Raw genomic sequence first — 14,117 nt, forward strand, 5'->3', positions numbered from 1 at the left:
TTGAGTAGGTTACATCCATTGTGTGAAATGTGCTGGCCCTTGGAGCGTCCATCCCAGCCTCGTGCGAATGGCTACAGGTCCTCCTGGAGGGCCCAATCTCACCGGCTCAACAGGGGTAAGTAAGTTCGGATAGTCTGCTCCAATCAGAATGAGTGGCTTAACCCGTTCAAATGACTCCAAGGGAAGATCCGCCAAGTGCTTGTACCTTCTCTTCAAACTGGCCACCGGATAGGAATGGTCTGCTAAACCCAAACGCTGTGATGTGAACGCTTCCCTAATCTGAAAGTTCCTCTTGGGATTTGCAAGGGGCGATATAGTGAATGAGACAGCAGATCCTCGAAGTGTCTGAACTTCCTGACGGATGGTACGGAGGGCGAGCTCTTCTGGCTTCTTCTGCAAGTTTAAGATGTCAACTGCTTCTGGGAGGAGCATTGTGCGTTCGGACCCATCATCCAGAATCGCATAGGTGTCTAACGTTCTGCCTCCATTGCGCAGTAACACTCTTACAACTTTCAACAATACACGAGAAGTAGCCGAGGGCCGATCTACGTAAAGAACGTCCGTGCTGGTACTCACCAGGCAATTCTCAGATTTCGGCGGCTCGGCTGAAGAGCGTGAGTTGGCATCATGCAAGACTCTCAAGTGCTTCCCATTACACACATCACATAACCTCTTTAGATCACACTGGGCGGCCATATGTGCTCTTCCACATCTCCAACATCTCTTATTGATCCTTATCCATTCAATAACCTCCTCTTTCGTGAGCTTCTGTATCGCTGGACATTTATTAAGGAAGTGTTCTGTACACTCACAAAATGGGCAATATGACTTTACTCTGCTCTTCCTTTGCTGCACTGAAGGGCCTTCCGTTTTAATCGCTCTGCCCTGTTCACTCTCCGATCCATGCAACACTGTAGCTGCTGGTCTGCTGCGTTTCCTCTCAACTCGATAGCCTGATGTTCCCTGACCACTGATACCTGAAGTGGAGTCATAGCCTTGGCACCATGACTCATAACGTAGCCATTTTGCAAGATCCAGCAATGTATGCGTGTGACCAGAATGCTGGAACATCTGACGACGGAAGTTTGCTCGCATCTCTGGTGGAAGCTTGGTGAGCAATCGAGCAACATGTGAGCCACATCGTAATTCAACCTCCCCATCTGGACCTAACGTCTGCAGCATACCCACAAACGACTGCACCTGCAGAGAAAACCTCTCAAAGGCAGCTATATCCCCTCTTCTCACCTCAGATGAATCCATCACCGCAGCGATCCTCTTCAAGGCGACTTGATGCGGCTGTCCAAACTTCTCTGTTAAGGCGATCATTGTGTCGGTATATGGCATAGGTGAATTAAAAAAGGAGTCTGCAATGAGACACGCCTCTTCTAGCTTTACATGATCCACCAGAATCTGGTACTTAAAAAGCTCTGAAGCATCGGCCGGCAACAGATTAGTTAGGGCTAACTTCAGACGAGAGAACTCCATCGGGTCATTACGAATGAAAAGGGGAATCTTCGGCGTAGGCCCCCGGTACTCCCCTCCCAGTGTCACTGACCCAGGGGAGAAATGTGTACTTTGAGTAGGGTATGACTGATTCATGCCAGGTCGGACTCCACTCCTCCGTGCAGAGCCCACATCTGAATGATAAACAGGGGGTGGATGTGAAACAGTAGAATAAGTTGCTGGCCTCGGAGTACAAACCTTGGCATTGTACTGATCAAAACCTCCTCTAGTCTGGGAAGGGCCTACCACTCTCGGGGTGGAGTGTGAATGAGTGGGCGTCAGGACATTAGAGGCAACACTCTCTTTCATGAGCTGCAACTCGCTCATCATCCGATCCAAGACATTAATCATACGCATTTCTTCACCAACTGCAAATATCGGAGGGTAATCTAGTGTAGGCCACGGTGGGGGAGGTAACTCTTCATTAGGCTCCTCTATCTCTGAAGCCTGAAAGTCATCCGATGTAGCAAGGGGTGGCATGGGCCATCTCTCTCTGGACTGATCTCGCTGTACTGCTAATGGCGCTCTGGCTGAGGCGGTCAATTCACCCTCTCTAGTATCATGATGTGAAACTAAATCATACCGCATACTCTCACTCAGTAACCTGCTCTGTGGTACTCCCTCCGTTCTGTAAGGCATAGGGGTATAAGACTGTCTGGAAGTGTCTAGGAAGCTCTCCTCGAAGTTTAGAGAGTTATCATCTGGAGGCGGGTAAAGCTCATTCCACGTCACATGAGACTGTGAGCTTTGGCTTTCTCTTGGTGCGGGCGGTGCCACTGAACTCGGTCTCTGGTAATGCATAGCACTGACCTCATAGTCTTTCAAATAAGAGGGCTGTCTGATTAAACGCTTAGGCCGGGTGGACATGGCCTCTGATACTCCAACACTCTGATGCATACTCCCAGCACAGCTACGTATCCGGCTCGAAGGACCACTTAATGTAGCAAAGAGCTATCTGAATTACTAAGGCTAGCAAGGTATCGTAGTGAACCGGGTGTGTCGGTCAGAACACACAGAGCAGAGTATTAGTTTCAATACGTTTAATAATCATAAAGTATGATGATTAACATTGGTGAGGGAAGACAGCCTTTACATAAACTGCAGTGGTCAAATGTCAGGATACTGTAATATGAGCTTTTTCACGATGAGAGGTTTGGGTATTCTGTTCAGTCGATGGGCTGCTTTATAAACTCAGATTAGATGAATATTCTTAGCTCTGTTCAATCTCTGTAATTGCAGCATCAGAGAACATCGAGATGATGAAGCTGAATCAAGTGCAAGTTATATCCATCCAGAATGGAATCAAATGTACAGGCTATCCACTGTGTGATCTTTAATGCAGTTGGTTTGACTCACGACAGGCTGGATGATTATCAAAGGATGAGAGCTTGATGTATTGTAGATATGTGCAGGACATATGCATACAAGTTTGTGGAAGTGTGTGGTTTATTCCTACAAACACAGAGAACAGGAATCTAACATCAGTAATTAACATAATAAACATATTGACATACATTCTAGGCTGCTCCCCTCAGGCTGTAATACAATAGTAGAAACACTGAATATAACATCACATTCACTGATATCTATGTGATCAATAATATGGGTATTAACATTGTAACTTTAACTGCAATCATAAATACCTCAGATGCAGCACATCTCGTGCAATAACTGCGTCACAACTAACAAACAACTATAAAGCAAACAACAGTGTAAAACGATCGTTACTCACTTCTACAGGACGCACACAGCACAAATACAGTCAAGCTGAGGCTGATAAATGACAATGAACATTATGCGGAGTTATGCGGAGAGACCGATCGCTAAATGTCACAGACACAGACTGTCGATTGGTTCATACTGACGTTGGCACGTATGCGCACACACGCACCGATACGTGATGTACATATTTCAAAATCAAAGTCCTCAACAGATTCAATGCAGCAGCACTCTGTAGCTCTCTTTATCGCCTTTTGCACAACTTCAGAGATTTCCATCCGGCCCCCAGAATAATACTGAATTCAGGAATAGCCTTGTAAGAGGAAAACGTTTAGGGCTGGTCCGAATACCATTTTTTTAAGCTTCGAAGCTTCGGTAGTAATGAACATTGACTATTCGAAGCTTCGGAGAGAGGGGCTGTACATATTTTTCTCTCTAATAAAGGCAGGAATCTGTGTCTGTATGTCCGTTTGTATTTTTATTATTTCGAGAACCGTTCATCCAATCGACTTCAGGAGGGAGTGCAGTGTGGCATTTGGTGCAATAGTATAGAAGGACACGCGAGACAGACAGGACACATTCAGAATTAATTAACTTTTAGTAAACTACAGTCCGAACAGCGCGAGCGGGAAGCGGCGCACCTCACGCGGGCAGGGCTTGCTCCAAGAACGGACACTGCACTAGTGATATAAAACGCACATACACAGGTCTGTAAAATTAAGCAATACTTTTAAGGTAGTCTAATATTTTTCTGACTAACAAATTGGCACAGTAAGGGTAGATTTAAATAAGGAAAAAATTAATTTAAATAAAGAAAAAACGAAATTTAAATAAAGAAAAACGAAATTTAAATAAAGGAAAACGAAATTTAAATAAAGAAAAAACAAAATTTAAATAAAGAAAAACGAAATTTAAATAAAGAAAAAAAATAAAGAAAAAACGAAATTTAAATAAAGAAAAAAATAAAGAAAGAAAAAACGAAATTTAAATAAAGAAAAAAAAACGAAATTTAAATGAAAAAATTCAATAAAGAAAAATAATAATGGGTAAAAATGCTAATACATTCTGTTTCTATTTTCCACAATGTCAAAGCAACAAAACACAAGCTCAGATATGCACTTCGGTCCATACAAACTCCGCTGTTCTGCACTCTAGCCAGAGAACACTCCCGTTGCTGGAACACGCGTCGGTTCTATTTCTAGCATGCGTGGTTTTCCGCGTGGCTCGAGTGCGACTGAGACGCGTCTCTCAGTGTGCAAACTCCAACCTGTTAAATATGGGAGCCAAAATAAAAACGGACACGCCACGCAGCTGAGACGGTCACAGAGCCAATGTGTCGCCGGCCTTATTCAAGGGGGAATGAGAACCGTTTCGCGGGGGATCCCAGGTGTGCAAAAAAAAATAATATTCGAATGGCAAATTTTCAAATCGAATACCAACCCACCGAACGAATATTCGGGTCTGTTCCATATTTATTTATTTTTAAATCTAACGGGGAAAAAAGCAAATGAGGCACACAGGTACAGCATTACTAACATAGGCACTATGAATACGTACGTATCAGTCCATTCTTCATTAAAACTACGGTTCTATGAATCAACTTTTCGCTTAAGGCTCTTTGAGAGTGCCATTTTTTCATTTAAATATATTCAGAAGGCCTTTCTTCTAGTGTTCTCCACAAACTACGATCTGCATGTGACAGTGATGGACAGCTTGACAGCATCAAAAATATGAAGCCTAAAATTTCGCTATCTTCCCCTGGTGGTTTGCTGCAGTACAGGTAATATGTAAAAAATAACATAAATTTGGAATTAGAATTAGTATATCAAATAATAACATATTAGGATACAATTCGAATTTTATTTTATATTACGAGTATCTGGCCCTTACAGTGTCTGCAGAGAAAAATTCTGGCCCTTTGACAAATATAGTTGATGAAATTCGCTTGTGCATTTACTATCATTCGCAAAAGAAGGGCCAGCTGGGCTCTCAGACCGTGGTACTGGTGGTCGTGGCCGGAATATCCAAGTCTGCTGATTGACGAGGCTGGGGTGGTCTAATCAATTTTCGTAAATCCATTTTTTTTTTTTTTTTTATTTTTTTTTTTTTTAGCTTCTAACAACTGTCTATAATATTGACGGACAAACTGTTCTTCAACATGAAATGGATTTTGCGCGCGCCTGCAAATTAAATGTAACAAGTTTAGTCGCAAGAAGGCGACCAATAAGCATTCACCAAGACGAAGCCTAGTAACGTGCCATGAACAACCAAAATGATGCATTTTCTCATTCTTTTTATTTAATTTGATTTAAGTTACAGTTTGAACATTTAATATTAAAATAATAACTAAAAGGCATATTATTATTTTTTGGCCAAGCCATGGCCTGTAGGAGGGGCATCAATTACCGCTAGGGGGGGCACGGCCCTCGAATGCCCCACCATAGCGCCGGCGCTGCTCTACGTTATCTCTTCCCTCTTCAGTCTACACTCCATACCCCATAACCACAAAGTTAAAACCAAAGCAAATAGAGATGTCCAAATACTCATTGTCTGTTTGCTTTGGGTCTGTTTACTTAAAGTAAACTTTATGTCGAGTTTGAAGTCCTACAATCCCTGAACAGAATATGTCTCGAATTTGTTGTGTCCAGTCCCTGCTTCTCAAAAAAAAAAAAAAAAAACACAGCTAAAGGGAAATGGATACAGGTTTGAAACAATTTGAGATTTAGTTTTTTTGAATGTACATTCCCTGTACGTTAGAATTTTGGTTTTGTACTACCCAAACATGTTAACTGCAATTTAATCAAAATACCGACTAACAAAAATATTAACACATCATACTAAAATTAATTGTGTAATTTTCTGCTGTTAGACATACTATATATATATATATATATATATATATATATATATATATATATATATATATATATATATATATATATATATATATATATATATATATATATATATATATATATATACCACAAAAGCTGCATTTTAGCAGAATCAGATTACATTTCCTTTAAACAGAAGCTGTTCATAACAAGTTTACAAGATGAGGCTGCATTTACTGTAAATTGAAACTGAAAGAGATTTGGATGTGACATATTCCTGTCCCATGCAGTTCATTAAAATCCAGATAGGCTTACAACATAAAAAAATAACATTGACCTTAGTGGAAAAAATTGTATACTTAAGTACAATTTCTTAATATTTACTTTAATATAACTAAATATATTTGTGGCAAACCTTTGAAAGTGCATGTAACTTCATAACCCCAATGGCATGTATATGTTCACTCAGACCAACAATTATTGTTGATAAGGGAAAAATGAAGCAACTCATCTTATGATCCTGTAGCTTTATGAAGGCCATATAAAGTATGTATGTGGGGATTGTTTGTATTGCATGTTGTCATATCACTTAAGTAAACAAGGCTGCTGTATGAGTTCTCAAGTAAGACTATGGCACAAGAAACAATATGAAATTATGTGTATTGATATTTATTTGTTTGTTCCTTCACTCCTTAAAAGTGTTAAGTATTTTAATAATGTGATTTTAACATTGGGCTAAATATAGACTACAACATGTTCAGTGAAGGGGGCTTGATAAGTCTCGCCTACCCTTATATTTTCATGAGCTCTGAAATTCACCAACAATCGGTTTCACTGTACTTTGGAAATGCATGTGGGAGTAGATGGAAATGAGGAAGTGGATAATCTATCAAAGGAGGCGCTGAAATTATGAAACGAAATATTCCACTTTGTAAAGAAGAAGTTGTGGCTATAATTAGAACATATATAGAAGGCAAATGGCAAGCTCAGTGAAATGGGGAGGAAAGAGGAAGTCTTGTCAGTAGAACAGAGGACACAATAATTACCAGACTTTGCCTTGGGCATACAGCTCTTTATTGAACAAACATGAGTCTCGGAATTAATATGTGGATTAGCAGAAACTGTAGAGCATGTGTTAATATATTGCATTTCTATAATGAGTAGTCCACTGAAGGCAAACATAGATTAACCCAAGTGGCACCAAGTGCAGTTCATTTACAAGGTGCAATCCAAAACCTAGTTTTTTTTTTTGTGATTTTTAATTTGTGTTCTAAAAATTTACAACAACATGGTGCACTAAAGATTATTCTTGCTGATATTCGACTGATAGTCGAATCATATGTTTGGGGGCGGGGCAAAATACATGGAGTCCAGTCAGACATTCGACAGCCATAATTACTGATGTTAACACAAATAGGGAAAATGTGTGTGGCGAGTTGGGCGGGGCCGAGAGGCGTGGGAACGAGGAGTGAGACCAGGTGTAGTGATTGGAGATGAGCTACACCTGCGCCCCACCGCCGGTATCGAGTCCCACGTAGGAGATGGAAGGATATAAAACTGGAGCGACTATAGGGAAGGACGAGAGAGGACCAGGCCTGGACATTATTTTATGTTTTGGTTTTTATTTGCGCGCACCAGTCGTCCGCGAGGGGCTGGTGCGCTGTTTTGTGTTTATTTTGAATATTAAAGTTTCATTTTGATTGTGCGCCGGTTCCCGCCTCCTTCTTCCGGATGATTAGGAAGTTCTTATCGTTACAGTGGTACCGAAGCCCGGGAGAAGGAGGGACGCGCTGCTGAAGATCCCTCACCGCTGTGGTGAATCCGCGGTGCCCTCGAGCAGGCGAGGTATGTGCCGCCATGGACGCTCGAGGCGGTGGGCTGGAGTGAGTTGCCGGGGACGGGCGAGCTCGCTGCCAGCCGCCCATGATATGGAGGGGCGGCTGCCGTCCGTGAGGGAGCGGAGGAGTCGGCGCCGTTCGCCAGGGGGCCGGAGCCTGCTGCCTCCGCGATGGAATCCGGAGGGGCAGGGAACGGGGGTCTCCTGCCGACTGGACAAAACCGGAGGAGCCATCACCGTCCACCGGGCGGCGGAGGAGTGTCGTGCCGTCCGCCGAGGGCCGTCCAGTGCCACCGCCAGGAACCGCGGAGGAGGTCGCCCAGCTGGTGGAGTAGGCCGAGCAGCAGTGCGTCTGGGAACTCTGCAGAGAGAGCAGTGCGTCTCTCTCCCCTCTCTCGTCTCTGTCGCTCCTCCTTCCATCTCCTTTTCTCTCGCCTCGTCTGTCCTACCCCCAGGTTCCCGCAGGTCCCCGTGAGCGGTCCCCCCCGGAGGGAGGGGGGGGGGGGGGGAGTAGAGCCAGGCGCGCAGATGGCACTAGGGACGGGGGGGACATGACCCCCCCAGATTCATAGTAACCAGATCCGTCCCCCTCAGTGTCTCAATGAAAGGCTCTATTGGTAAACAGAGGATTAATCTGAGTTTCCGCTATGTACAGTAGTCTAAGTAGAAGCGACCCGACCCGCCGCTGCTTAAATGTGTACTAAACAATTTTTGAAAACAGACTTTTGACCGCAGTGTCTGACCGAGTCCCAAAACACACTTGTAGCCAATCAGCGGTAAGGGGACGTGTCTTGTCCTGATAGCAAGAAGAGAGAGCGCTCAATTTGAGTGCACAGGACGCATATTATATTACATTTATATTTAGTCATTTAGCAGACGCTTTTATTCAAAATTAGCATATTAGCAGATCGACTACAGATTGAGAGAGATGGCAGATAAAAAAGAGGGTTTACAATCAGGCAAGAGGCAGGACCCACGTAAATATCGGGGCAGCTTTCCAGTGGTGGAGAGAAACTCAAGGATTGGGAAGGGCTTGAATCGGACGCTGAGGTTTATTTGTTTCTTTTTGATAGGTGAGTAACGTTGATTTTGCGTTGTTTCACACAACTTTTTTTTGAATATGCTTGTGTGTCATCTTCGCTTGTTTCCGCGATCGTCGTTGCCATGGTTGCGCACGTGTGTGGGGGCAGGTGAAGATTTCAAAATAGGGACGAGGCACGGTGGCCGAGAGACCTCAACACCCTGCAACTTCACAAAACGCGTTTAAATAGAAAAAGCACCAGCAAATTAAGAAAACATCTTCATCAGTTTGACAGCACACGTGCTGCAAATACTCACAACACAAACAAATACAGAAACGCTCTGCAAATACTCAACACAAACAAGATTACCCCAACAAAAAGAAAATTTAAACAAGGTTTTTTATTTTTGAGTATTGATAACCATTTGTATAACCATAGTTGTACAAATACCATGGTTAAACTATGTTTAGAGTAGTAAATCCATGGTTAATTTGTTAATGATTACAGTAACATTTTTTTGTTTGCTTTTTTTATATAATAAATGTATTTATTAATTAATTCATTTCAATTGTAAAACCATAGGCTATGTTTAGTCTTTGTAAGGTAAGTTGTAAAAGTAAGTTTGCCAGCTTACATAACCTTTCACAGTTACAGTAATTGTGTATTTAGTCAGCTTATTTAATAATATCCATTAAAAGGCATCTATGACCAGGATTGTTAAAATAAAGATATTTTCAGAGCAAACATTGATAAATAATGTCCCAGCCATGTTTGTCACTTTATGGTTCCCTTATATATAAAATGTCTTTATTTGTTTGTATTGTGAGTATTTGCAGCACGTGTTGTCAAACTGATGAAGATGTTTTCATAATTTGCAGGGATTTGTCATTTGCTGCACGTTTAGCTCTCTCGGCCACCTCGTCCTGTTGGGGTATGGGTGTGTTTGTTTTGGTGCTAAAGAATGGGGTCAGGGCAGATGTTATGTGGAGGGGTTGGGAAGAACTCGGATGCAGACAGGATGTAACAAACACAGGGTTTATTAATACAAAAAGGGGAAAACAAAACCCACGAGGGGGAAAACAGTGACTAGGGAAGACACTAAATAACTCAACACACAATAAAAAGGTAAACAAAGACTCTGAACACTAACTACTAACAAACACTCACGGTAGTACAAAGACTTCTTGGAGGGGTTACAAGGACACGATATCTCGGGTGGCTGACAGGAAGAAACACATATGTGGAACAATCTCAGACGTGGAACAATCACAAATGATGAGCAATCACAAATCACAAATGAACCGACGAAAGACAGAGCACACTAGGAGATCTAAATAGGGGAACAATTAAGACACGACAGGTGGCACAGATAGGACAATCACGAGATTGAGCAGGGCAAGGGAACGAGACAACACAAGCACATGGCCCAAAGACAAGGCCATGTGCTTGTACACAAAACAAGGGTCTGCCATGATCCTGCCTCAAGACTAGGGAAAATCAAGGACATGAGGGCAGAATCATGACAGTACCCCTCCCTTAAGGAGCGGCTTCCAGACACTCCTCAAGGGAACATCAAACACGGGACATGACTGACATGACAGACTGGGACACAGACACAAACCAACAAGACATGACAAATAACAACAAAGGCAAACATGAGTACACAACGGCAGGGTTAGGGAGACAAATCAAAAAAAACAAACAGGGAAGGGGAGGGACCACAAAGTTCATGGGGGACAGACCAGGGTGGGTGGGGTAGGAATCTTAGGAGGACAGGACGAAGGCTGACGACGGGGGGTACGGGCAGGTCTGGGTGGTGAGGGGCGGGGAGGGGTCTCGGGACAACTGACAGGGGACATGACAGGAGCAGACACGGGACGCGGGGCAAGACTTACGGGACGCGGGGAGACGACAGCTGGACACGGGGGGACAACATCTACTGGACACGGGGGGACAACATCTACTGGACACGGGACATCTACGGGACACGGGGCGACAACATCTACTGGACATAGGGGGACAACATCTACTGGACACGGGGGGACAACAGGACACGGGACACCTACGGGACACGGGGCCACATCAACAGGACACATGACTACATCAGCAGGACACGGGGCAACACTCACGGGACACAGGGAGACGACATCTACGGGACACGGGGAGACAACGGCAGGACACTCGGGATTTCTGGGGACAGGGTCTGGGGACAAGACAGGACTGACGGGGACTTCTAAAATTTGAACAAGACGGGACAAATAATCAGAAAAAGACTTTACAGCAATTATAATGGGCATCTCCTTGCGAGATGAGGCCGACTGTAGTAAAGCCTTGGCTGCAGAGTTGGCCGCGGCTCTCTCCTCCGCCCTCGTGACTGCTGACTTAGTAACAGTTTTCCTAGTCACCGGTTCGGGGTCAAAGGTCACCGCTGCTGGCTCGGGCACGCCAGCTCTCTCCGCTGCTGGCACGGGCACGCCAGCGCTCTCCGCTGCTGGCACGGGCACGCCAGCGCTCGCCGCTGCTGGCACGGGCACGCCAGCTCTCTCCGCTGCTGGCACGGGCACGCCAACGCTCACCGCTGCTGGCGGTTGGGCGGGGCCGAGAGGCGTGGGAACGAGGAGTGAGACCAGGTGTAGTGATTGGAGATGAGCTACACCTGCGCCCCACCGCCGGTATCGAGTCCCACGTAGGAGATGGAAGGATATAAAACTGGAGCGACTATAGGGAAGGACGAGAGAGGACCAGGCCTGGACATTATTTTATGTTTTGGTTTTTATTTGCGCGCACCAGTCGTCCGCGAGGGGCTGGTGCGCTGTTTTGTGTTTATTTTGAATATTAAAGTTTCATTTTGATTGTGCGCCGGTTCCCGCCTCCTTCTTCCGGATGATTAGGAAGTTCTTATCGTTACAGTGGTACCGAAGCCCGGGAGAAGGAGGGACGCGCTGCTGAAGATCCCTCACCGCTGTGGTGAATCCGCGGTGCCCTCGAGCAGGCGAGGTATGTGCCGCCATGGACGCTCGAGGCGGTGGGCTGGAGTGAGTTGCCGGGGACGGGCGAGCTCGCTGCCAGCCGCCCATGATATGGAGGGGCGGCTGCCGTCCGTGAGGGAGCGGAGGAGTCGGCGCCGTTCGCCAGGGGGCCGGAGCCTGCTGCCTCCGCGATGGAATCCGGAGGGGCAGGGAACGGGGGTCTCCTGCCGACTGGCCAAAACCGGAGGAGCCATCACCGTCCACCGGGCGGCGGAGGAGTGTCGTGCCGTCCGCCGAGGGCCGTCCAGTGCCACCGCCAGGAACCGCGGAGGAGGTCGCCCAGCTGGTGGAGTAGGCCGAGCAGCAGTGCGTCTGGGAACTCTGCAGAGAGAGCAGTGCGTCTCTCTCCCCTCTCTCGTCTCTGTCGCTCCTCCTTCCATCTCCTTTTCTCTCGCCTCGTCTGTCCTACCCCCAGGTTCCCGCAGGTCCCCGTGAGCGGTCCCCCCCGGAGGGAGGGGGGGGGGGAGTAGAGCCAGGCGCGCAGATGGCACTAGGGACGGGGGGGACATGACCCCCCCAGATTCATAGTAACCAGATCCGTCCCCCTCAGTGTCTCAATGAAAGGCTCTATTGGTAAACAGAGGATTAATCTGAGTTTCCGCTATGTACAGTAGTCTAAGTAGAAGCGACCCGACCCGCCGCTGCTTAAATGTGTACTAAACAATTTTTGAAAACAGACTTTTGACCGCAGTGTCTGACCGAGTCCCAAAACACACTTGTAGCCAATCAGCGGTAAGGGGACGTGTCTTGTCCTGATAGCAAGAAGAGAGAGCGCTCAATTTGAGTGCACAGGACGCATATTATATTACATTTACATTTAGTCATTTAGCAGACGCTTTTATTCAAAATTAGCATATTAGCAGATCGACTACAGATTGAGAGAGATGGCAGATAAAAAAGAGGGTTTACAATCAGGCAAGAGGCAGGACCCACGTAAATATCGGGGCAGCTTTCCAGTGGTGGAGAGAAACTCAAGGATTGGGAAGGGCTTGAATCGGACGCTGAGGTTTATTTGTTTCTTTTTGATAGGTGAGTAACGTTGATTTTGCGTTGTTTCACACAACTTTTTTTTGAATATGCTTGTGTGTCATCTTCGCTTGTTTCCGCGATCGTCGTTGCCATGGTTGCGCACGTGTGTGGGGGCAGGTGAAGATTTCAAAATAGGGACGAGGCACGGTGGCCGAGAGACCTCAACGCCCTGCAACTTCACAAAACGCGTTTAAATAGAAAAAGCACCAGCAAATTAAGAAAACATCTTCATCAGTTTGACAGCACACGTGCTGCAAATACTCACAACACAAACAAATACAGAAACGCTCTGCAAATACTCAACACAAACAAGATTACCCCAACAAAAAGAAAATTTAAACAAGGTTTTTTATTTTTGAGTATTGATAACCATTTGTATAACCATAGTTGTACAAATACCATGGTTAAACTATGTTTAGAGTAGTAAATCCATGGTTAATTTGTTAATGATTACAGTAACATTTTTTTGTTTGCTTTTTTTATATAATAAATGTATTTATTAATTAATTCATTTCAATTGTAAAACCATAGGCTATGTTTAGTTTTTGTAAGGTAAGTTGTAAAAGTAAGTTTGCCAGCTTACATAACCTTTCACAGTTACAGTAATTGTGTATTTAGTCAGCTTATTTAATAATATCCATTAAAAGGCATCTATGACCAGGATTGTTAAAATAAAGATATTTTCAGAGCAAACATTGATAAATAATGTCCCAGCCATGTTTGTCACTTTATGGTTCCCTTATATATAAAATGTCTTTATTTGTTTGTATTGTGAGTATTTGCAGCACGTGTTGTCAAACTGATGAAGATGTTTTCATAATTTGCAGGGATTTGTCATTTGCTGCACGTTTAGCTCTCTCGGCCACCTCGTCCTGTTGGGGTATGGGTGTGTTTGTTTTGGTGCTAAAGAATGGGGTCAGGGCAGATGTTATGTGGAGGGGTTGGGAAGAACTCGGATGCAGACAGGATGTAACAAACACAGGGTTTATTAATACAAAAAGGGGAAAACAAAACCCACGAGGGGGAAAACAGTGACTAGGGAAGACACTAAATAACTCAACACACAATAAAAAGGTAAACAAAGACTCTGAACACTAACTACTAACAAACACTCACGGTAGTACAAAGACTTCTTGGAGGGGTT

At 44.7% G+C, this 14,117-nt stretch overlaps 1 protein-coding gene across 1 annotated transcript; it reads right to left on the reverse strand.

The window, feature by feature from the left end:
* Nucleotides 1-9: 9 nt before the first annotated feature.
* Nucleotides 10-3,337, reverse strand: LOC113044554 (uncharacterized). The gene is made up of 2 exons (XM_026204636.1): nt 3,236-3,337; nt 10-2,955 (listed from the first exon to the last, which is right to left on the reverse strand). The coding sequence occupies exon 2, from the start codon at nt 2,398-2,400 to the stop codon at nt 10-12; it is 2,391 nt and encodes a 796-aa protein (XP_026060421.1). The 5' UTR covers nt 2,401-2,955; nt 3,236-3,337.
* Nucleotides 3,338-14,117: the final 10,780 nt, after the last annotated feature.

Source organism: Carassius auratus, chromosome 26, assembly GCF_003368295.1.
Source record: "Carassius auratus strain Wakin chromosome 26, ASM336829v1, whole genome shotgun sequence".
Taxonomy (NCBI): domain Eukaryota; kingdom Metazoa; phylum Chordata; class Actinopteri; order Cypriniformes; family Cyprinidae; genus Carassius; species Carassius auratus.